This window comes from Neurospora tetraspora, assembly GCF_033439725.1.
Source record: "Neurospora tetraspora strain CBS 560.94 chromosome Unknown B0H65scaffold_5, whole genome shotgun sequence".
Lineage (NCBI taxonomy): Eukaryota > Fungi > Ascomycota > Sordariomycetes > Sordariales > Sordariaceae > Neurospora > Neurospora tetraspora.
Window position 1 is genome coordinate 972,250 of NW_026944387.1, and position 22,221 is coordinate 994,470.

A 22,221-nucleotide genomic window follows, 5' to 3' on the forward strand; every position below is an offset into this window, starting at 1 on the left:
GCAAAATACCAGTTGGAATCAAAAGTTTTGTTACGTTTGGGAAGCCCGGGTATCTTGGATACCCAGGTCATTTTTTGTTTACTCTTATGATGATATTTATTGGCTTGCCCAGACCTCCATGTGACATGGAGGATGGAATTGCCCACCCAAATCACTGACGATCATTCCATCGGGACTGATGTCGCAAGATTCAAGCCAAGCTGTACCTGACATTAGCAAACCTTCCCAAGTGAAGACAATGAACTTCGAGAAACTCCCCGAGGAACATGCGGGGAGAGCGGGGCCGATGACGAGCTATTCCCGTCGGAAGAGGATGCCGAACAACGGAGGAGGTGTTATAAGCGGGCCCACTCCGGAGGCTACCGAGCGTATGAGGGGAAGAGGATATGAGTCTATGACAACGACAACAGCTTCTTTCATATAGGATTTGTAATTCCGTCGTTATAAAAGACAGCTCCGGAACTGAGGACGTTGCAACAGTTTTTACCAGAAAAACTCCAGGAATTCAAAGGTTCACGACGAAGGTAAGTTCTCATATTCCTCCTCTCATGACATCATGACAAATCCGGAGCTTCCACCGAATCCAAAAATGCGAGTTCAGAACTGTCAACATCTCAACTGTTTCTTCACTCTCCCACTTATCGTTTCAGAGTGCTGATACCAAGTCGTGGAAGTGTAGTTACTAATAAGACGAACAGCAACCCGATTTCACCCAGTTCCCAAACACCGAACGAACACACCTACTCACAACATCACGAACTTTTATTAAACACTGATCGATATCTCTCAACACCACCACCAACCATGTCCGTCCCAGTAACAGCTTCCCCAGCCACCGCGCCTCCCATCGACGTGAGCAACCTCTTCTCCGTCAAGGGTCTCGTCGCCCTCGTCACAGGCGGTGGTTCTGGTACGTCCACCCGACTTTTTTTTTTTTTTTTTGTTTCTTGACCCCCTTCCCCTTACCCGTCCTTTCCCAGTTCTCCGGTTCTCCCTCCCTCCCAGACTACCACTACCACTGTTGCTGACACACACAAAATCACCACCAAACAGGAATCGGCCTAATGCTAACTCAATCCCTCGCCTCCGCCGGCGCCAAACGCATTTACATCGCCGGCCGCCGCCTGTCGGTTCTCCAATCCGCCGCCGACCGCATCAACTCCTCTCTTCCTTCAACAAAAGAACCAGTAGTCGTCCCCCTAGAATGCGACGTAACATCCCCCACCTCCCTCTCCTCTTTAGTGTCCACCATCTCCTCCGACCCGTATACAGGATACTTGAACTTGTTGCTTTGCAACGCCGGCGTCGGCGGGCCGCAGGTTTCCGCCGTGAACAAGGAGACCGGCGAGCCCAAGACTCTCAAGGAATTCAGGGAACAGAATCTGGCGGTGGATTTTGATAAAGAATGGGAGCAGACGTTCAGGGTCAATGTGGGCAGTGTGTGGTATACGGCTATGGCTTGTTTGGAACTTTTGGACAAGGGGAACCAAGTTGCTGCTACTGAGGGGGTAAAGGAGGGGGTTTGGAGGGAGAGTAGCAGTCAGATCGTTGTGACGAGCAGTATTGCGGGTTTAAACAAGGCGGCGCCGGGCGGGTGGGCTTACGGGGTGAGTAAGGCTGCGGCGACGCATGTGGGGAAGCAGTTGAGTGTGCTGTTGCCTAGGTGGGGGATTCGGTGAGTTTTTTGATCTTTTTCTTTTTTTTGTTTGGTTTGGTGAAGGACTGGAGGGACTGGGGGGCTGTGGTGAGACGCTAGGGGAAACGGGAAGTGGTGAAGAGAGGTGAAGAGAAAAAGGGTGAAGAGAGAGGTGAAGAAAGGTGAAGAGAGAGGTGAAGAGAGAAGTGAAAGAGGTTGGACAGACTGGCGATTTTCAAGTGAGAAGAGCCAGGGGAAAAGGGTTCTCGGGACGAGTGTCCGTTTGAGCCAACTCCTTGATGCTTCTCGGCGTCATTTCCAACCTGGACCCTATCGGAATAGGGGGTCTACCGCTTTTCAAAGAAAACTTGCTAACCTTCCATCTCTCACAGCTGCAACGTAATCTGCCCCGGCCGTAAGTCTCCCTCCCTTCCCACCCCTTCCCAATCTTTCCACGGCCACTAACTCTGTCCACAGTCTTCCCCTCCGAAATGGCCGCTCCCATCGTCCAAGCCGCCGGCGGCTCCATGACCGGCGGAGGCGTCATCCCTCTCGACAAGAAGATTGTCCCTCTCGGCCGCATGGGCGATGAGTTCGACATGGCCGGGCAAATCCTGTACCTGGCTTCGCGGGCCGGAGCGTATCTGAACGGAAACGTGATTGTTGTTGATGGTGGACGGCTGACTACGATGCCTAGTACGTACTAGGTACTAAGTCTTGAATGAGGGTTGTGGGATGAGTAGTTGGAGAAGAATGGAGGAGGAACGAATTATAGACTTGGTTGGGGAGGGGGGAATGAATGAGCTCGGAAAGGAGATATATGACTTGGAGTGGTTGATGAATTTTGGCTCTACATACCTACCTTATGTTTCAGGTTCTACATGTGAAATGGATGGAAAGTTCCCAATGTCCACTTGTGGTCAAGGAGGCATTTCATTTCCTCGTGATTCCCTGTGTGAACCGCCATCCTGCAACAGAACAAGGAGTGTACCTACTCATCACTTTAGTTAATACTAGGACCATATCTGAGATACCACCTGTTGAGGGGCGCGCCATACCTACCTGTACCCTTGATCATGCTTAGCAGGGCTGAGACTATCTATGAATTGTCAATCTTGTGTGTATCCAACGGAGAATCGCTGAAGTACATACATCAGTCTGCTCTCCATCCATATTCCATCCTCGTCCATTCTACTAGTCTAGGATCTCGTTTGCTCACCAGACAACCCCATGCTTGTCGGAAGCATTTGATGACGGAAAGGATAAAGAGAAGCTCGAGTTGTGATCAGAGGAGGATCACCAAGAAGTATTTTGGCGTGAGATTTGCGGGCTTGCTACGTATTTCGTGCTCAGTTTGCCCCCTCTCGTCGCTTTCCATATTCCTTTTTCTCTCCATTTCTTCTTGTTTCTTCGTCCCCTTGGCAGTAAGGAGGGAATTCGTAAGTGCAGTTAGGCCGCGCCCTGCTTACTTGCAAGAGTATAAACAGGACCACTTGCATGACCGTGACACTCAAGCGGTCGTTACCGGAGTGAAATGTTACTACTCATGAACAAGCAAGACTTGGTGAGGAAGAATCATGAGCTTCTAAAGTAGGCCATGACTGCCGAAAGAAAAGATGGATGAAACGAAGGCGCATGGGAGATGGAGGAAGTGGATGACATGTTGAAGTTGCCGTTCCCATTAGGTATCCACAACAACCAGTCACCCCCAGATAAACCATGATATGCCACCGGGATATTGACCGGCGAGTGAGCACTCGAACCCTCCATATGAAACTTTATCTATGAATCCCGAACGCGCATGCCGTCGACTTTTATCTTCCATGGTATCCTAGCGGTGAGAAATACGAGCTCGAGCCTTGTTGGGAGAGCTCCATTCATAAGGTTTAGAAGCAAATAACAAGTGGAAGTTAGTTGGTGACGATGGCAGATGGACCCCCAAACCTGTCAAGGGGTCTCGGTACTCAAAAAGTGGGACTTCGGATCCAGCTCCGGCAATGTCGACCTTGCTTTCCCCGTACCCGTGGAGATAGGGTGGCCTTTTTCACCCATCCCCACTCTCCTACAGAGAGTGGGTCACAAAACTGTCGGACAGCTCAAAACCGCTGGACAGTCTTAGCATATACAACAATATAGACCTATTTCATTTTATTAGCGAACTACACCAAAATAAAAACCAAACTGCATATTTTTACTATATCTTGTACTTCGCTATTTGGACTCGCATCGATTCGATTTTTTGATTAGATATTTATTATTAACTGTAATATTATCTTTTATCGTATTTTTATTATTTCTAGTCGAAATAGTACCCCTTGAGCGCGAATCCACCAATATATATATAGTATGCTAGTTAATTAATACTCGAACTCAGTATTACAACTCCGTCATTAAAATATTTATATAAAAGCGCTTAATTAAGGAGCCTAATTTTCTTAATGCTACGAAAATATTTAAATATAGTAAATTATAGTTTAGTTAATATATAAAGGCTTTAAACGAGATAAGTATATTTATATTTAGTATACGCAATAATGAGCGACTGATATATTAAATAAAAGTAGAAGATAATACTTTTGAGAGGTATTTAATATAATTTATTGAATTAAGGTTATTCTTTAGTAGAAATTTAATAATTAACGCCGCGAACCAATTATAAGCTTATTATATTGGTTCTACGTTTGGTATATCGTATAATTAGTATATTCGTTAGAAGAAGGATTATTTATAGTATAGTATAATGAAGATTAAATTAGTAGAAATTCGCTATTTTTTTTACTAAGTAATATATTAAGTACGTAGAAAAATTCTTCAAAAAGTTCGAAGCGGCGGTTTAAGAGTATAATATTTCTTTATCTTTTTATTAAAATACGAATAAAGCGGAGTACTGTATAGCGATATTCGCAGCAAGTATCGAAGTTTTAATTATAAAGTACTTAAAAAAGAAGTAAATTAGTACCTCCCTTTAGAAGAATATAAAATAATATAGGGTAATAATAATATATTAATTATATTTTTTAATAATTAAAATTATTTAATTTCGCTAACTATAAATCCGTTACCTCAATTAGCGCAGGGAATACCGTCGGTAACTATATTTCTATTTTTTTAATATTTAAAACGTAGTTATTAAAGGATATAGTTAATAATAACTTCTATCTAAAAGCATAGTTCGTTGGATTTAATACCGCGTTTAATAACGTAGAAATAATATTAAAATAGATATATTATTTTAATAAATAGTCGTAATAACATTATACTAAAGTAAAAGAGAGAGGGGTAGATTTCGTAAAGTAATTTGGTTATAATAAGGAAGAATATAATAAGGAGCAAGACTTCTTATATTATAACCCTAACGAAATAATTAATTTTGAGAAATACGCTACCTCTTTAAAATAACAGATTTATTATTTATTAGTATTAAATTCCTTTTAAGGGCATTATAACTTCGATTTCTACGAATATTATTTGTAATATAATATTTTAATTTTATTCTTCCCCCTTTATTTATTTTACTTTGTATAGCCTATAGACGTAAGTATTTTTTAATTGATAAAAGTAATATATTAGCGGAAATTTAAAAAATATATTCGAAAGGGGGAATTAAATATAAACCGTAAATAGTTTATCCGTAACCTTTAAAATATTATAAATTAAGGATTTAAAATTAAAAATATAATATTTAGCTTCGAAAAATTAAGAATTTACTTACTAAACCTTGCCTACATTATTTTAATATTAAAAGAAAAAATAAATTAAATTAATAGTATAACCTACCTAGAGATAATTCTAAACGATGCCCGCTGCTAGGCTGCTATTTAAAAAGGTTTTACTCGTATTAGAAAAATTATTAAAAAGTATAGTTTTCCTACTTGTATAGTATTTAAGGCGATAGAGGTTAGCTTTAACTAGAGATACTTCAATTATTACTACTTAATAGAATTCTTTCTTAAAAGACGTAAATAATTAGAAACTCTTAATAATAAAAAGATTAGAAGGCGGTTCGCTAAACTAGAGGGCGAATTTATAAATAATATTGCCGTTAAATAAGTATAATATTAATAGGAGGTTAGGGAGTAAATTAAGTAAGTGGCTACTAGGGGAAAACAATTAAAGGCTATTAATATTACCGTTAAAAATTATTAGAAAGAATAATAGAAGGAGTAAGATAAATGGAAGCGCTTCTTAAAGAATAGAATTAAATTAATTATTAATACTAGCCACCCTCGTATAGTTACCTTTTATAAATATTTCGAAAAGATTAAATAAGTTAATAATTATATTAATTTTAATAACCCTACTTAACTTCTTTAAGTATACAATAGGAGAAGGAAGTTACTTTTCTTTATTAATATACTAATTAAGTAAGTTCCTAATTCTATAACTAGATCGTTAAGAAATATGCCCGCTATCGACAAAAGTATAATTCTACTAGGAGATAAAGTACGTATTATTAGTATTAATAACCCTATACTGCTTAATTATAATAGGGAGGATAACGACGAAGATAATAATAATAATGATGATGGTAAGGATAGTAATAATATAGTAGATCCTAACTTCTCTTTTAGTTCTCTTTTTAACGAGGATAAGGAAAATAAGGAAGAAGGGGAGGAGATGCCTAACCTAGAGCTCCCTACCTAATTAAAAACCCTATTACCTTCCCCTTGTGATGGCTGGCACCACCAGTCGTCATGAATTCCATTCACAGGTGGCTTCCATTCACGGGTTTGGTTCAGATAGTTCAGGTTCTGGGCTTGGCCTGGCTCCCTCCCAGAGTTCAGGGTATAAAACCCAGTCCTTCCCATCTAGCCTTCCCTTTTAGAGTTTCCTTCTTTCCTCAACTTCTTGTCTTTAGTCCAAGTTAGCCATTAGGGTAGTATAGTCCTTGCACCCATACCCATCTCTGGCTACGTGTAACATCCCTTCCCTTATATTTAGTATTATACTAGAAGGTAAAAGGGTAGTCCTATACTAGAATATTATATTAAAAATTAGGGTATAGAAGAAAAAGAAAACTATAGAAAAGGTTATATAAGGGGAGGGTATAGCACTATAATAATTACCATTTATTTACTTTTTTCCCTATAGGGTAATTTATTTATACGTAAAAATATTATATTTAAATTATTAGACCGACCACGTTAAAGACTATCAAGTTATAGCCAGATTATTTCTAGTGTTTAGATAAAAATGTTGACTTTCACAGCTAAAAGTATACTAAAACTGTCTGGCGGTTTTGAGCTGTCCGACGGTTTTGTGACCCACTCTCTGTAGGAGAGTGGGGATGGGTGAAAAAGGCCACCCTATCTCCACGGGTACCCGAACGTTCGTAAAATAGCCGATCACCGCTCCACCGGTGGCCCGGGTCTCGAACTCCGTGCTGGTCGGTCATACGAACGGATTCCCGTCGTCTGTAGGGTCGGTCGGATGTTGGAGTTAGGTTCGGGTTGCTCCGTTGCTAAGCGCTATGGGTCCCGAACTAAAACCAACCAAGCGCAACGCTACGGCCAAGGTACGTTGTCAGGCTGTGTCTGGGCCTGGGGCGCTAGAAGTGCCAGGCGCTTTAGCGGGCTGGTGATAGTGGGGCATGGTGTTGCTGCATTGACATTGACGTCATCCCCACGCGATTGATCAACGTCGTGAAACGAAACCTGAGAAAAAGGGGACCTGTCTTGGTGTTGATGAAGGTCAGCGGTGAGGATAATTCTTCAGAAACTTTCAAAGCTCTTTTAGTGAAGTCAATGGTGGACCATGGATTGAAGGCCTTCCTCGAACGAGCTGAAGTGGTCGTTGTTTCTGTCTTGGGTTAGGTTTCGAGGTCTGCTTACACCGGAAGTGGGGCTTCAGGGGATCAAAGGCCTGTCAAAGGGTTCCTACAGGTCCCGCGAATTCGCGATCAAGCATCCGGTCCGGTGACCCCGCAATTGTCGACGTCTAATCAACCAAGAAAGGAAACCTCGAGGTCGGTTGGTAGGTCGGCTGTGATGAAGGAAAGTGACGGGTTGGGAAATAGAGGCGCACCTATCCCCTTTCTCCTGGTTCTCCATCTGTCCGTCCCCATGGTCCGATCTCCCCCGCATTGTGCTAAGGCGGCCCGGGGATAACAGGACAGCGTCAAGCTATGACTTTGAAGTGAAATCAGCAAGTGCACATGTTGATGTCAAGATTGCTTTTGTTGCGAGGTGGAAGACGGATACTTGATATCGAAACTTGTTGATGTGAGATGTGGATAGGAAGGAACACTGGCTCATTGAATAAACATCTGATAGACAGGCGCGGGATGGGAGAGGGCAACTACCATTTTGAAGAGAGCATCTTGATGGCCTCTCAATCTGACATCGTATCATGGCTGGAATTCAGTTGAATCGTGCTTGCCTTACACTCATCTTTATCAACCTCAAACAGCCTACTGTAAGTCGGAACCATGTGGTATCGTGAAGCAATGGCGTCGTTGCTGTACCCCGTCTTAGCCTCCTGTTCAGACAGATTGATATGCAGCATGTCGGTAATGCTCGACCCCAAGACCGAAACCCACATCACTTGCTCTTCAAATCATTCCTTCCATCCAGCCCGGTTGTGCTCCATTCCTCCATATTGGCACATGAAGATCCGGGGTCACACTCTTCCAAGACTTCTCTCTGCCCCTCCCTTCCCCCGTCCAGCCCGGCCATTGGTCCCTCCTCCACTTATACGCCGCGACTGTGGTGTATGGGAGCAACCCGGATGAAGGAAAGTCATTCAGTCGTACTTGACCTTGTTGTATAATAAAAGGCCGATTCCCTTCTCCCATCAGATGATATATCTGTAACCCGAACCATATCACCTTGCCGCGGCCCAGGAACTTTTCCATCTTTCTTCCTTTGTTTGGTGCTCTCACGTCAGAAGCACCTCTTATTAGACCAAACCAGACTTCAAGTTACGACAAAGAAATCACCAAACTCAACACCATTCCATCCATCTTGGAACACATTGCTTTTCCTAAAGGAACCATTCAGACGACCAAGTCCATTGCTTTCGTATTTTGATTGCTGCCTACGACTATTCGCCGCTTTTACTCGACCGAATCCTCAAGACCGACCGTGCAAAGCAGAGCACGCGACCCCGCTCTGACAATCGGCATCACATTCAGTCCAACCGCGAGAGCTTCCAAGCTTGCAGTACGACCCGAGTATACGGATTACAAAGCGCAGAGCAAGGCGCAACTTGGAAAACCAGTTACCGACCATCTACCAGGAGTGTCCCTACACTTGCGAAAAGAGACTGTCTTCCATCCCGTAAGAAGTTCGATCCATTGCGTGCATCCCGTCTCATCATTTCACATCACAGATGACCATGGATCATGGTTGAGTGACCACCATCCATCTTTGAGCATCCCAGTGATTTTGGTTTTCCCCAAACTGGAGTCCCCATATCAGCTCCCCCGGCGCCTCCGTTCCCCACATGCCCGCTTGAGCCCTGCCGAAGCCGCAAAGTGGAATGGAAGTGTTCCTTGACTCGAGCTTGACCAGCCCGGCCCCACTTCAACAAATTGTCCTGCATGCAGCAAAAGAAGAACGAGTCCCTACCTTTCCCGATGGCCACCTCCCCAGAGCTCCTCCCTTTCCCGGTCGGGTATCCCCATGATTTCTTCTATTCCGTCGAGTGAGCCGCCGCCACTGGAGCCTCTCCCAGGAGGGTCCCGGACATGGCAGGGGCTGACGGCATAGATGACGGCTTACTCTGGTTGTCATATGGAGATACTTCTGCAGAAGAGACTCCATATAAAAAAGAGATGAGCTGGGGCTAACATGGCTTTAAGCCCTGCAGTACCCGCTAGGACTTCCTGGCTCATCAACAAACATATCTGACACGTATCTTGTCGGTGTCCTCGTCCTGCTCTCCAGTCGTCCTAGAATCTTGTCAACAAGTTAATTTCAAATCATAAAAACCATGTCCACCGTCAAGCAGTCCGCCCAGGCCGCGACATCAGATGTCGTTGGCACAGCTAAGAGCGCAACGGCCGAGACGGTCACTGCCGCCACCGACTTCCTCCACACTCCCGCCGTCCGGGCAGCACTCCCGTTCATCAACGGCGGTCTCAGCGGCATGGTGGCCACGACGGTCATCCAGCCCATCGACATGATCAAGGTGCGCATCCAGCTGGCCGGCGAGGGCAAGGCCGGCGGTCCCAAGCCGACGCCCCTCGGTGTGACGCGCGATATCATCGCCAGTGGCAAGGCCATGGACCTCTACACCGGTCTCTCTGCCGGTCTCCTCCGACAAGCCGTATACACCACGGCCCGCATCGGCTGCTTCGACACCTTCATGAGTCGGCTCTCGGCGCGGGCCAAGGAGAAGGGCCAGACGGTTGGCTTCTCGGAGCGCGCCTCGGCCGGTCTCGCGGCCGGTGGTCTCGCGGCCATGATCGGCAACCCGGCCGATCTCGCCCTCATCCGCATGCAAAGTGACGGCCTCAAGCCCGTGGCCGAGCGCAAGAACTACAAATCCGTCATCGACGCCCTCCGCGGCATCGCGCGGAACGAAGGCGTCGCGGCGCTCTGGGCCGGCGCTGCCCCCACGGTGGTCCGCGCCATGGCGCTCAATTTTGGCCAGCTGGCGTTCTTCTCGGAGGCCAAGGCCCAGCTGAAGACCAGGACGGAGTGGTCGAGCGAGGTGCAGACGTTGAGTGCCAGTGCTATTGCCGGCTTCTTTGCCTCGTTCTTCTCGCTGCCGTTTGACTTTGTCAAGACGAGACTGCAGAAGCAGACGAGGGGCGCGGATGGAAAATTGCCGTATAATGGCATGGTGGATTGCTTTGCCAAGGTGGCGAAGCAGGAGGGTGTGTTTAGGTTTTATCGGGGGTTTGGGACGTATTATGTGCGCATTGCGCCGCATGCGTAAGTTGTTCTTTTTCTTTGAACTCGTGAACTTACTTGACTTGATGAATGGACTTTGCTGACGATGATTATATAGGATGGTAACGCTGCTTGTTGCGGATTACTTGGGCTGGTTGACCAAGTAAGCTGGTGGTTATGAGCCGGTGATGGTGATGAAGTGGACTTGCATAATATAACTGTTGGGCGTTTTGGGAGGTTAATACTGCCGGGATTTTTTGTTTCTTCCTCGGTTTCATGCCGTCTTCCTGACTGCGTTATGGGATGGCTTTTCGTTGGTTGTTTTGTTTTGTTTGTTTATACCTTTCTTGTTAGTCTTGCTTGCTAAGACAACTCTTTGACATACGTAGCTGTTTTGGTGTTCTTGTCCACTGACGGGTGATGTGTGATGCGTGATCAGGGTGCTGTAGTTGACGACTCTCGCACTTGTGCGTCGGCATTCCGTAGCAGTTCAGAACCTAGTTAGGACAGAGCCGAGGGTCAGGGTTATAGGTGTGGAAATGCAAGGGTTGGCAGTGTTGGCGGGGCCACCTCCAAGCTACCCTGCGGCCCAGGCCCTGACGGTTGGTAGAGGTACGTATCTTCGGACAATGGATTCAGTTCGCTTTTCACCCATTCACCAACTCTCTACAATATCGGCGTATCCTCCAACCAGAAACTGGACAAACAGTATTTGCTTCCAAGCAGTATTTCTTTCCACCAAAGATGACATACTAGACGGTCATGGATTCTCGGGATTGGACCCAGGCAAGTCGTTGCATCTGTTCCCTCTCCCTCTCCCTCTCCCTCCCCTCCCCTCAAGGTCCTCGGCCAGACCTTCTGCTAACACTCCTCTTGCCGCCTACAGCTGGGCTGTGTTGCCTACCCGTCGCCAATCCATCCAGATTACCATGCCGGACCCGCGTCGACGATAGCCTTCGACAACCAAGATGAGCTGCTATGGATAGGCACCCAGAAGGGCTTTGCCGGCTCCTTCATCGGCCGCGAGCTCAAGCGATTCACTGCCTTCCGAATACACCCCGAAGCCGACGGTCCCCTCCGCCAATTCCTCTTCGTCGATAAGGGCGTCATCTTCCTCGGAAGCCGGAGCGTCTACATGGCAGCACGTAGCGGCGTGCCCATTTGGAGTATCCGCCATGAGTCCATGCAGGATCTGCGCGCCATGTCCTTCACTAGCAAGGGCACGTCCGAGATCCTCGTGGCCGGCTGGCAGAACAAGATGTTGGTGATCGACGTCAATAAGGGCGAGGTCGTCAAGGAGCTCCCGACACAAGATCATTACTCCTTCCTGAAGATGAGCCGGTACATCTGCGCGGCAACGAACAAAGGCACCGTCAACATATTGGACCCTATCAACTTCACCATCAAGAAACAATGGCAGGCCCACGGGGCGTTCATCAACGATCTGGACACGTCCAACGACTTTATTGTTACATGCGGTGGCTCACATAGGCAGACGCACAACACCCCGGCCATACTGGACCCTTATGTCAAGGTGTTTGACCTGAAGAACATGAGCGCCATGAACCCGGTGCCCTTTGCGCCGCTGGCCGCTCACGTTAGAATGCACCCGAGGATGTTGACGACTGCTATCGTCGTCAACCAGGCGGGCCAGATCCATGTGACGGATCTGTTGAACCCAAGCAACAGCCAGGTCTGCTACACGCAGCCTCAGGGCGTGGTGCTGCATTTTGACGTGTCGAGGACGGGCGAGGGAAAAGCGCTTGCTGATAACAAGCACAACACCTACATCTGGGGCTCACCAAACAAAATCCAGTTCACCGAGATAGGAATACCGCCCAGGTTGCCGGACCCCCCTCAGCCGTCGTTGTTGCCGCCAGACCCAGACATGTTGGACGAACTACCCCTGAGCCGCATCGGCTTGCCGTACTACAGAGAGCAGCTCTTCTCAGCCTTGCCGCCGGATATCATCTCCGACGTGGGCGCTCCTCCGCAACAGGTCGATCCGAACATTTTGAGTACCCTTACCAAGACCGAGTGGGGATACATTGGCCCCAACAAGACGGGCTTGCAGAGAAATCAATACATAGATACCCGGTCTACCATGAAGACGTCCAACACGATACGAGCGCCAAAGTTCCTGAGTGAAAAGGCACGCGAGTCACAGGCGGGTTCGGAAGATAACACCCTTGTTACTACCGAGACGGCGGTGACGACTCCGAACAACGATCATTGGAGTCTGAGGCCGGAGGCGCCACCGGAATATAGGATATGTGAGATCAAGTATAGCAAGTTTGGTGTGGATGATTTTGACTTTGGGTAAGTAGATATATCAGACTGTTTTTGAATGGTATGCTAACTCGGCCCACAGCTTCTTCAACAACACCCAATACCCTGGCTTGGAGAACAACATAACAAACTCCTATGCCAACTCCCTACTGCAGGTCATGCATTACACCCCTCTGTTGCGAAACATGGCACTTCAGCACGCTGCTACGGCCTGTCTAGCTGATCCGTGTCTGTTGTGCGAGCTGGGTTATGTTTTTGATATGCTGCAGAAAGGTGAAGGGCCTTCTTGCCATGCTACCAACATGCTCAGAGCTCTTAATCATACCAGTAACGGTGAGTGTTTCTTGTGTGTAACTGGGTATATATCGCCACTGACGTATCAGCAGCCTCTGTTAGTGGTGTCCTCGAGGAGAACGCCAAAGACAAGAACCCCAGCACGCTGGTCAAGAACCTCACCATGTTCCTTTTCGACAAGATTAGCCAGGACTACAAGGGCACACCTCCGATTTCTACCGAACTCGAAAGGACTCTATTCAAGCTCAACCAGCCTCCGAACCCTCCTGATCTCGTCAAGAAACTCCTAGAGACCGACGCAAGGTACCAAATCAAGTGTATGCACTGTCAACACGTCAGCCCAAGGACAGCAACAACATTCGTCAACAAGCTTTGCTATCCGGCAGCGAAGCCAAACATCCGTGGTATGAAGGCCCAACGGATCACCTTCTCGCAAGTGCTCAAGGCTGGGCTCGAGAACGAGGCTGTCAACAAGGGTTATTGCACCAAGTGTCAGCGCTACCAAAACCTCGACCAGCGCAAGATCATCTTCAACATCCCAGCTGTTTTGGCGCTCTGCACGGAGATCACCACTGCGGAGCATCGCAAGTTGTGGTCTACCCCCGGATGGCTGCCTGAGGAGATTGGTATCATAGTTGACCAAGGCCATGTTTACTGCTATGAAGGGGATGACCTCAAGTTGCATCTTAATCGGGGGATACATAACATTACGGTGTATTCGCTGGTGGGTACGGTGGTTAACGTTGAGACGAAGAGTCCGCAGAAGAGCCATTTGGTGGCTACTGTTAATGGTATGTACTTTTCTTTTGATGAGATGGAAGCGGGTGCTGACGTGATGTTTAGTTGGACGCGCTGAGCCAGAGAGCAAAGACCAGGATCGCTGGCATCTCTTTAACGACTTCTCAGTACGAAGCATCTCCAAGGTTGAGGCCCTCACTTTCAATGCCGCTTGGAAGATGCCGGTCGTCGTCATGTTCCAAGTCAAGGCGGCCAACCATCGGTTCAACATGGACTGGAAGACACGCCTGGATACATCCGTCCTCTTCAGGGATAACAACCCACACGCCCTCAAGACGTACGAGATACTTGACCGGGAGACAGAGATTCCCGGTCCCGAAACTGTCATCGCGATTGATACAGAATTTATTCGACTTAAGGAGAGAGAGATCCATATCGACGAAGACGGGAAATCCAAGACCATCCGACCCATCTCGCACGCCATCGCGCGTGCCTCGGTAGTCCGGGGTCAAGGCCCCAGAGAAGGCGTTGCCTTCATCGACGATTACATCCACATCAAAGAGACCATTGTCGATTATCTCACCGAATGGTCCGGCATCACGCCTACCGACTTGGACCCTATCAACTCCCAGCGTAACTTGGTGTCCCCCAAGACCGCCTACAAAAAGCTCTGGGTGCTCGTCAACTTAGGCTGCAAGTTCCTCGGCCACGGCCTCAGCCAAGATTTCCGCGTCATCAATATCCAAGTGCCTAGAAATCAGGTTATCGATACGTCTATCATCTTCATGAAGCCGCCTTCTCAGCGCAAGATTTCGCTCGCTTTCTTGGCTTGGTATCTGCTCAAGGAAGACATTCAGCAGAATACCCATGACTCTATCGAAGACGCTCAGACAGCACTAAAGCTGTACAGGAAGTACGAAGAGTTCATGGCTAACGGGAGCTTCCACGATGTCCTGGAAGCGCTCTACAAAAAGGGCAAAACACTCAACTTCAAGCCGCCGCGTATTTCCACCGGTGCAGCCAAGGACGCCGGTTTCGGGACAGTACACCGCGTCAGCACCCCTCCCGTCCCCGCACCCGGAACATCCGAGGGAACCTTTGAAATCCCCAGCTCAACAACAACAACAACCGGTAGCAGTAGCGTCCTCTCCGCCACCGGCGGCGTAGGAAGTGCAAGTGCGAGCAGTAGTATGCCCTCCACCCCTGTCAGGAAACCCATCGGTCTCGGAGGACCGTTTACCGTCGCTGGTGTCACAAAGCCAAGCTCAGCTACTAGCGTTGATACTATTGGTGCTGGTGCTGCTGGCACGGGAATCACAGCGACAGGAACAGGAACAATGGGTGGTGGATACGGTGGTTATGGAACGGATGGCGCGTATTGGGGCGGACCGAATGATATGGCGCCTACGAGCATGATGGGGGGATCGGCGTTTATTCCTGCTCGACTCCCTCCTGGACTGCCGGAGTCGAGGTTTATACCGTATAGGCCGCAGGTTTTGGCTGCGGAGCGGGAGGCGGATGCTGCGGCGGCGGCGGCTGGTAATGATGTCGGTGGTGGTAGTGATGTTGGTGATGTTGGTGGTGCTGGTGGGGAACATGGGAAGCAAGAGTAGAGTGGTTCTTCTTCTGTTGTTGGTGGGGGACAGGGAACGCAAAAACAGCAAGGGGCTCGTACTGCTTATAATGGGAAAACTGCTGATGAGAAATTGGAGGAGCGAATAAGGCCGAATGAGCGAGAGAGGCGACGGAAGAAAAAGAAGCGTTACAAGGCAAACCTGCGGCGGAGGCGAGAGGAGGAAGCCTCTTCTCCTGCTGTCGGTCCTCCTGTCGAGGAGGGTTCTTCTGCTGTCGGTGAGGAGCATGCTGGTGAGGAGCAAGCAAGGCAAAAAAGGCAGTCAAAATGGAAGCAGCGGCAGAATCGAAAGAAGCGGGTGAAGGGTGAGGAGGAAGCATCTTCTGCTGCCAATCTACCTCCCTATGTCGGCGAGGAACCTGATGATGATGAACTGCGAAAGCAACAGCAGGATTCTTTTGCTCCTGATTTCGAGCAGGATCTTTTTGCCTCTGATTGCGACGAAGGTTCTTCTGCTGTCAAGGAAGTTTCTTCTCCTGCTGCCAGTTCCTCCTCCTCTGCTGTTGTTGGCGAGGAAGAGGTGAAGGAAGTAGAGGAAGTAGCTTCTGCTGTCGGCGAGGAACCTGTTGATGAGGAACTTGTGGAGCAAAAGAAGCAAAAGAAGCAAAAGAAGCAGAGGGACCTAGAAAAGCGGCAGATAAGAAGGAAGGAATTGAAGGAATATAGGCGGCAGAAGCTAGAGGAGGAAACCTCTGCTTCTCGTGCTGCTGTTGACAGTGGTTATAGTTATATTCTTGCTGTTCATTTTTCTCCTCCTTTCGTCGGCGAGGAATTTGACGATGATGAATTGCGGAGGCAGCAGGAGGAGCTTTTTGCTCCTGAACCTTATGGTCCTGATTTCGAGCAAGATCTTTTAGAAGCCCCTGGTTGCGACGAAGGCTCTCCTGCTATCGAGGAAGTTTCTTCCCCTGCTTTCGAAGAGGATGATTCTTCTGCTATCAAGGAAGTGTCTTCTCCTGTTGTCAAGGAAGTTGCTTCTCCTGCTGTCAGTTCCTCCTCCCCTGCTGTTGTTGGTGAGGAAGAGGAGAAGCAAAAGGATGAAGATTCTCCTCCCGCTGTCGAGGAAGCTTCTTCTCCTACTCTCGCTGAGGAACAGCGGAAGCAAAAGGAGGAAGAAGGTTCTTCCGTTGTCGGTGGTGGTGAGGAGGGGGAACAGGAGAAGCAAGAGGATCAAGGTTCTACTCCTGCTGTAGCGCCTTAGAAGGGCTGGAAAAACGCAAGGAAAGCTGGGAAAGTTAAGGAGGAGTATAAAGCGGGTCATAAGAAGTTTGTCCTGCCATGACCACATTTGGTTGTGGCTGGTCACAATTGTAGTCGTAGCATAGGTAGAAGCATGAAGCGTGCGGATAGAGTATGGATTTCCCAGCGGTGGATAGGGCGGTTGTCTCGCCGTTCTTTACGGAACGGAATCTTTACGTCTCATCAACTAGTACGTATGGTATTCGTCGCCAACCCAACTCCAAAGTGCTGTGATGATTCCCATCCAGGTCGGGCCCTCCTCCTCTGCTGTGATTATTCTTCCTGCAAGCATCCAATCCAGACAATTCTACCCATGCTTCGCTTCGTTTTTCAACCATGGGAAATCATTTATCGTGGACTTGGACGCACGTTTAAGGTGTCTGGGCATGGTATCACCAACTTTCGCGACTTTCAATCTCAGGGGGCTAATCATAGTTATGCCCAGCATTTACCTGGCCGTTCTGACTCTTCAGAATCTCCTTTTTCTTCACTCTTTCTGCTAACTTACCACCATTCACTTACCGAATAATCGCGGGGAAAATTCAGAATGGCTGGCTCCCTTGGGTTAAAGGTATCCGGCAGCCATACATTTATTGCCTCCTGACACCTGCAAAGCTACCTACCGAAACAACTCCCGGCAAGTGTTGAACCCTGCGTCTAAGCCAATTTGAGTTTCTCGTTCGAGGTTGTTCGGTAATCACTCTGGTCTCACAACCAAACCTGCTGGATGAACTTCAGTCCAGAGAGTAGTGGCTGTTGCTCTCCTGTCTGGGTTTTTCTTTTCCTGGGGCACAACCAGACAGAGCCTGGCAAGTCATGGAACAGTCCGACATTGCCTTGGTTTTCTTTCCCATATTTCCGCTTAAACCTGCCTCGCAATGCATTGTAAGGCATGGGAGGCAGGATCCTGCAGAAGGTATACGTATACACATCGCAGCTGTCTCGCAGTTCCAAGAATCAGAAGTGTGGCTGTGCCAATATTCGGTGCAGTTTCGAAGGTTTCCAAGCCGGATTTGAAGGGAATGATGGTTTTGTGTCTCTGTGCATTAGGGTTGTCGGGTTTCGCCAGCTGGAATCATGGGGCAATGACGTGCACGAGAGATCCCAAGGTTGTCAACGAGGCGAGTACAAAAGGGGACCGACAGTTGACAACAGGCCACCATACGAATTTCAACAAGGTCACCGTATAGACTTCAACGACGCCATTATACGAACTTCAACTGTCTTCGACCAATATCTCGTCACTATCACCACCAGCACAGGCGTTACCACACATCAATAGTTTCACTCCTCATTCCAACGAGGGCATATCTGATCCTGGACACTTTGTGTTGGTAGTCATATCAAACGAAGCACATCCAGCAACTGCAGTAAGTACCACATATCACCGAGAACTCTGAAGAACCCCAAGGACCCCAAGAAGCTCGCCCGGACAGAAGGGTTCTCAGCACTTCCCATCTCAGAATCAGTATGTTCTTGAGCCAGGGAAAGACCCAAGTCTTCACTTCTACATCCTTTCCTTTGAAGAGCCACCTGTCGCTCCTGTACGTCACATCATGTCGTGTGTTATATTTCCTAGAAAGCACATACCGCCAAAATGGCAAAACGGAGTAGACAAAAGGCAAGTGCCAGACAATTTGGATTCCGTCCGGGTTACACACTACAACCGGAAGACCGGGACACTCACCGGCACCTTCCTTCACTTGGTACCACACACCGAAAGCCCGATATGACCCCATCATCCCCGTCCGTATATGGGGTCACCAGTATGGGGGCTATGAAGAAAATAACTTCGACAACGTCTTCACCGGGGCCGTCATTCAAATCAGTAAAACACCACGTCAGAAAGTCGGGTATGGTGTCCAAGCATAGTACGGCAACAGGACACCCAATCGGTCTTTATGAGCTCAGCACCATGATCTATACCAAGGACGTCACCGATGGTTTAACGACTTTGACGAAGCAGCGGCACTGTGGTTATCTCCTTTCACTCCTTCCACCACAGATCAACCACCGCCGTCATCACCACAGCAGCAACGAGTGCCGCACAAGAACAAGGAGTTCCCCAGACTGCCAAAGACTGGTATTGGGGGTACTGCCGTGGGACCGAAAAGCCCAAGATGACTGCCTTTCAAGCTCAGTGCACCTACATCATTCGCAAGTCCTGGGCGGAAGTTGCCCCGCCTTCTCGCGATGCTCCTTCTTCTTCGAACCCTCTAGTCTTTGCTGTTGCTGCTGCTGCGGAGAGAGAACTGCGCAGGCAGGTGCGAGTCCGACAATGTGACAGGAGCAAAATGAATCACAGCAGCAACTGAGGACTGCTAAGGCCGGGCATGGTCGGCCTGTGCCTCTTGTCTTTGGCTGTTCTGTCTTAACGTCGACTCGGGGAAAGGGGAGAGGATGAGTCTGAGAAGGAGCAGCACCCTGGACAGACTGGAGGAGGGACGAATTAAAAGGACCGGGAAAACGAATTACGACATCTTCTTCTTCCAGTCCATCTCAACAAATCACCACTACCACTCATCCATTTCACTACATTCTTTGGAAACACCACGAACAGCACGCCATTTTCGACAGCTTATTCTATCGAGGCCCAATATCACTTGGTTGGAACAAGCATCGGCAGCAACACCCAGCATTCGAAACACTTCAACTATCCTTGCAGTGTCATGGGCTTTTGGCTTTGGCTAAACCCAAGCTTGCTGGACACTCGAAGAACGGTACGAACACAACACAGGCCAAAAAACACCACGCAGACCAAACTCGACAGCCAAGGTCGATATCCGGTGCTTTTCCACGAGTTGTTTCTTGTCGGAATTCTTGTCATTCTAGTCTTCAGTGGACTTTCCCGCTTGCTCGGAGCCTTTCTCCCAGTCTTCATCCACTATCTCGTCCCCGCTATCGTTGAAGTGGCCATCTTCCTTCATACCAGACCTTGTTACTTTGAGTCTTGAATACAAAACAAGTCTCTGCTGGTCACAATTTCCACCGACGCCTCCTCTCGATACACCACATCGAATTACATCATCTTTGGGACAGCTGATCCGTTCGCTGTTCCCTTTGAACAAGCATCACATTATCGCCAACATCCCACATTAGAAACAAGACTCGGCTGTCATTCATCAGAATCATGCCTCCAACCGGGCTTCCTGGACAGGACGGGCGGACCGGGACAGGACGGGCGGACCGGGACAGATACCACGACGCAGACCATACTAATCCCCGGCCACGGTCAAGGTAGACTGATAACCTACTACATCATACTTGGCGTTATCGGTGCAGCACTCCTCTATCACCCTGGCCCCGACTCCCCTGGCCCCTGGTCCACTTTTTACAGAATGATTGTATATGCCCTTCTTTTCGAATGTAGCAGGGGCCTTGGCGTACTTGTAGTAAGGCCTTGGCTTCCTTGGGGGTAGTGGGTACTTTTGAAGTTGGATTTTCAAAATTACTAGCAACATGATTTTATCAGCGAAACTACAAGCGGATTCAACAAACTTACAAAGTCTTTCAACATTGCAAATTAAACCAACCCGGAAGAGAAAACAAGACCGATAAACCGACGCTGCTGCCACTACACACCAGGACCGGGTCACAAAACTCAACTCAACTCGACGGCCAACTACGAAAAAAAAGATCAAATGGTTCCCCTATCCCTCATCCTCCTCGGATCCCTTCTCCCCTTCCACTTCAGTCGACAAGATCATCGAATGGAAACGGTCTTCTTTGTTTGGCTCATGGTGCTCATACCTGTGATCTGCTACCGTATGTATGGCCAGTTTCAACTTCTCCCTCTTGTTGCATCTCCCTTTGTGGTCATGGTCTTCTATGATCTTGGCATCTGCGTCATTATGCTTTGCGGACTCCTGGAGTTGTGTTGTGATCGGGTGGGGCTCTGAACTGCTGGCTTATCACCTTGAGGCTCTGGGACTCTGAGGCACTCTTGAAGACTCTTGAAGATGAGGACTGGAGTAGGAGGGAGGTTCTTAAAGACGAGAAGGATATACACACAGGGCTGGAAAGGCAAAGAGATCAGGCATGATGAGAAGGAAGATGTTGGATGGCAAAGACGCTATTAATGAAGAAAGAAGGATACGGATGACAAGGAAGAGCAGCGAACGAGACGAGGCACGACGACTTGGATGCCAATAACGGGATCTGGACATGTTCAGGTTGCTACTCGCTGCTCTTGGGCTTGAACCTGTTCTTTTGTCTTCTCTGCGAGCTCTACACGACAACTATCGCAAGCGTTTCTGGTACGATTCAAAGGGGCCCATTCCGTTCAGTTTATAGTTTTTCTTGTTTGGGTTATCATGGCTGTCTGTTCAGGGCATATGAGTTGGAGCAAAATCACTATAGTCATTATCTCTGCGCTTTGTAGTGAATACGAAAACGATAAGCGCAACTTGTTTTCCTCAGATGAGTGTTCCTACAGCGGCTCTTGAGTTAACTTGCTTGATGCATCATTTTGTCAGGAAAGATGAACTCGCCGCCGTTCAGGGTATACGTGTACGAACGGAAGTGAAATGAAATAAAACAAGCAAGCAAGCAAGCACCTGGGTGAGCCGGCCGGTTCGACGTACGTACACATTGCGTTCGTTGTGACATCCGATGGGCTCAATTGGATTTATTGGCCCCTTGAGATGTTTGTGCTTTCTCAACTAATTTTGTCCGTCCGGCATTACGTTCGCTTCTTTTGCTCTCTTTCTCTACCTAAGTAGCTATACAGAGAGATACGGTACAACCAAACCGCTTGGTGTGGCTTGGAAAACACAGCCAGAGAACCAACCAACCCTGTGAGAGAACTTGCTTGAATGCTCATATCACCCAAGACGAAAACAAAAGGAAAAAAAAAGAAAAATGTTTCGTTTTTCTCATACACGCCCACCCAGTCTCTGAATGGAAGAATTTACATACCTCTAGCAACCAACCAACTCTAGCCTAACTTCTTCAATAAACTGGAACGCTGACGCTGCTGGGTCACGGCACGGCACCGTAAACGTCAACGTCAACGTCAACGTGGTCATTCATCCATCCAAGTCCCATGCATGACTGACTGGATTTCGCTCGCTCGCTCGCTCGTGTGGCAGTGTGGCAGTGTGGCAGCAATGATGACCGTAAGTAAAGTGACTGACTAGTTGGTTGGAGTTGTTGTGGGTAGAAGTATGCAGTACCGTAGAAACTCGGCGGGAAATACCGCAAAGACTCGGGCCGTCCTTTTCAATTTTCCAGGGAAACCTGGCATTATCAGACATGCTGCGTATTGCCCGAATATGTGAATTTTATGCCCGCAAAAAAAGGGTGGGAGAGACTGGATGTGTTGCCACCCCGAAGCACTCACTGTAAATTCGATTTTTCTGGTGCCCTCCCTGTCTTTTCCCCGTCTCTTTTCAAGAGAGGGCGCTGGAGGGTAGGGAGGGACATTCAAAATCACCGTCTTGCATTGATACAATTTCTGGCGGGCATGAAATGTTGCAGTATGTTTACAGACTATGCCAGATTTCCCTGGAAGTTGAAAAACAAACGGCCCGAGTCTTGAAATCTGGCATAATCAG

At 48.1% G+C, this 22,221-nt stretch overlaps 5 protein-coding genes across 5 annotated transcripts; all 5 read left to right on the forward strand.

The window, feature by feature from the left end:
• Positions 1–804: 804 nt before the first annotated feature.
• On the forward strand, positions 805–2,343 carry B0H65DRAFT_549682 (uncharacterized protein; the record flags this gene model as incomplete). Its single annotated transcript, XM_062829674.1, has 4 exons — positions 805–910; positions 1,054–1,675; positions 2,029–2,051; positions 2,114–2,343. The coding sequence occupies 4 exons, from the start codon at positions 805–807 to the stop codon at positions 2,341–2,343; spliced, it is 981 nt and encodes a 326-aa protein (XP_062680268.1).
• Positions 2,344–2,528: 185 nt separating this feature from the next.
• B0H65DRAFT_220190 (uncharacterized protein) lies at positions 2,529–3,327 on the forward strand. The gene has a single exon (XM_062822041.1). It carries the CDS (start codon positions 2,713–2,715, stop codon positions 3,184–3,186), a length of 474 nt encoding a protein of 157 aa, XP_062680269.1. The 5' UTR covers positions 2,529–2,712; the 3' UTR covers positions 3,187–3,327.
• A 6,241-nt stretch (positions 3,328–9,568) lies between these two features.
• B0H65DRAFT_549683 (uncharacterized protein) lies at positions 9,569–10,640 on the forward strand (the record flags this gene model as incomplete). The annotated part of the gene is made up of 2 exons (XM_062829675.1): positions 9,569–10,515; positions 10,592–10,640. 2 exons carry the CDS (start codon positions 9,569–9,571, stop codon positions 10,638–10,640), a joined length of 996 nt encoding a protein of 331 aa, XP_062680270.1.
• A 484-nt stretch (positions 10,641–11,124) lies between these two features.
• On the forward strand, positions 11,125–15,589 carry B0H65DRAFT_220333 (PAB-dependent poly(A)-specific ribonuclease subunit pan-2). The gene is made up of 5 exons (XM_062822042.1): positions 11,125–11,259; positions 11,360–12,792; positions 12,845–13,095; positions 13,149–13,847; positions 13,900–15,589. The coding sequence occupies exons 1-5, from the start codon at positions 11,236–11,238 to the stop codon at positions 15,405–15,407; spliced, it is 3,915 nt and encodes a 1,304-aa protein (XP_062680271.1). The 5' UTR covers positions 11,125–11,235; the 3' UTR covers positions 15,408–15,589.
• Positions 15,590–19,817: 4,228 nt separating this feature from the next.
• On the forward strand, positions 19,818–21,039 carry B0H65DRAFT_468373 (uncharacterized protein). The gene has a single exon (XM_062826956.1). It carries the CDS (start codon positions 20,308–20,310, stop codon positions 20,563–20,565), a length of 258 nt encoding a protein of 85 aa, XP_062680272.1. The 5' UTR covers positions 19,818–20,307; the 3' UTR covers positions 20,566–21,039.
• The last annotated feature ends 1,182 nt before the right edge of the window (positions 21,040–22,221 follow it).

What these genes read in the sequence shown, in the direction of transcription:
- B0H65DRAFT_220190 (XM_062822041.1), top strand. Translation starts at nt 2,713, where the DNA reads ATGCTTAGCAGGGCTGAGACTATCTATGAATTGTCAATCTTGTGTGTA.
- B0H65DRAFT_220333 (XM_062822042.1), top strand. Translation starts at nt 11,236, where the DNA reads ATGGATTCTCGGGATTGGACCCAG. An exon ending in ATTCTCGGGATTGGACCCAG is followed by an intron (nt 11,260 to 11,359) that starts GCAAGTCGTTGC and finishes TGCCGCCTACAG; the next exon opens with CTGGGCTGTGTTGCCTACCC. An exon ending in TTTGGTGGCTACTGTTAATG is followed by an intron (nt 13,848 to 13,899) that starts GTATGTACTTTT and finishes CGTGATGTTTAG; the next exon opens with TTGGACGCGCTGAGCCAGAG.
- B0H65DRAFT_468373 (XM_062826956.1), top strand. Translation starts at nt 20,308, where the DNA reads ATGGTTCCCCTATCCCTCATCCTCCTCGGATCCCTTCTCCCCTTCCAC.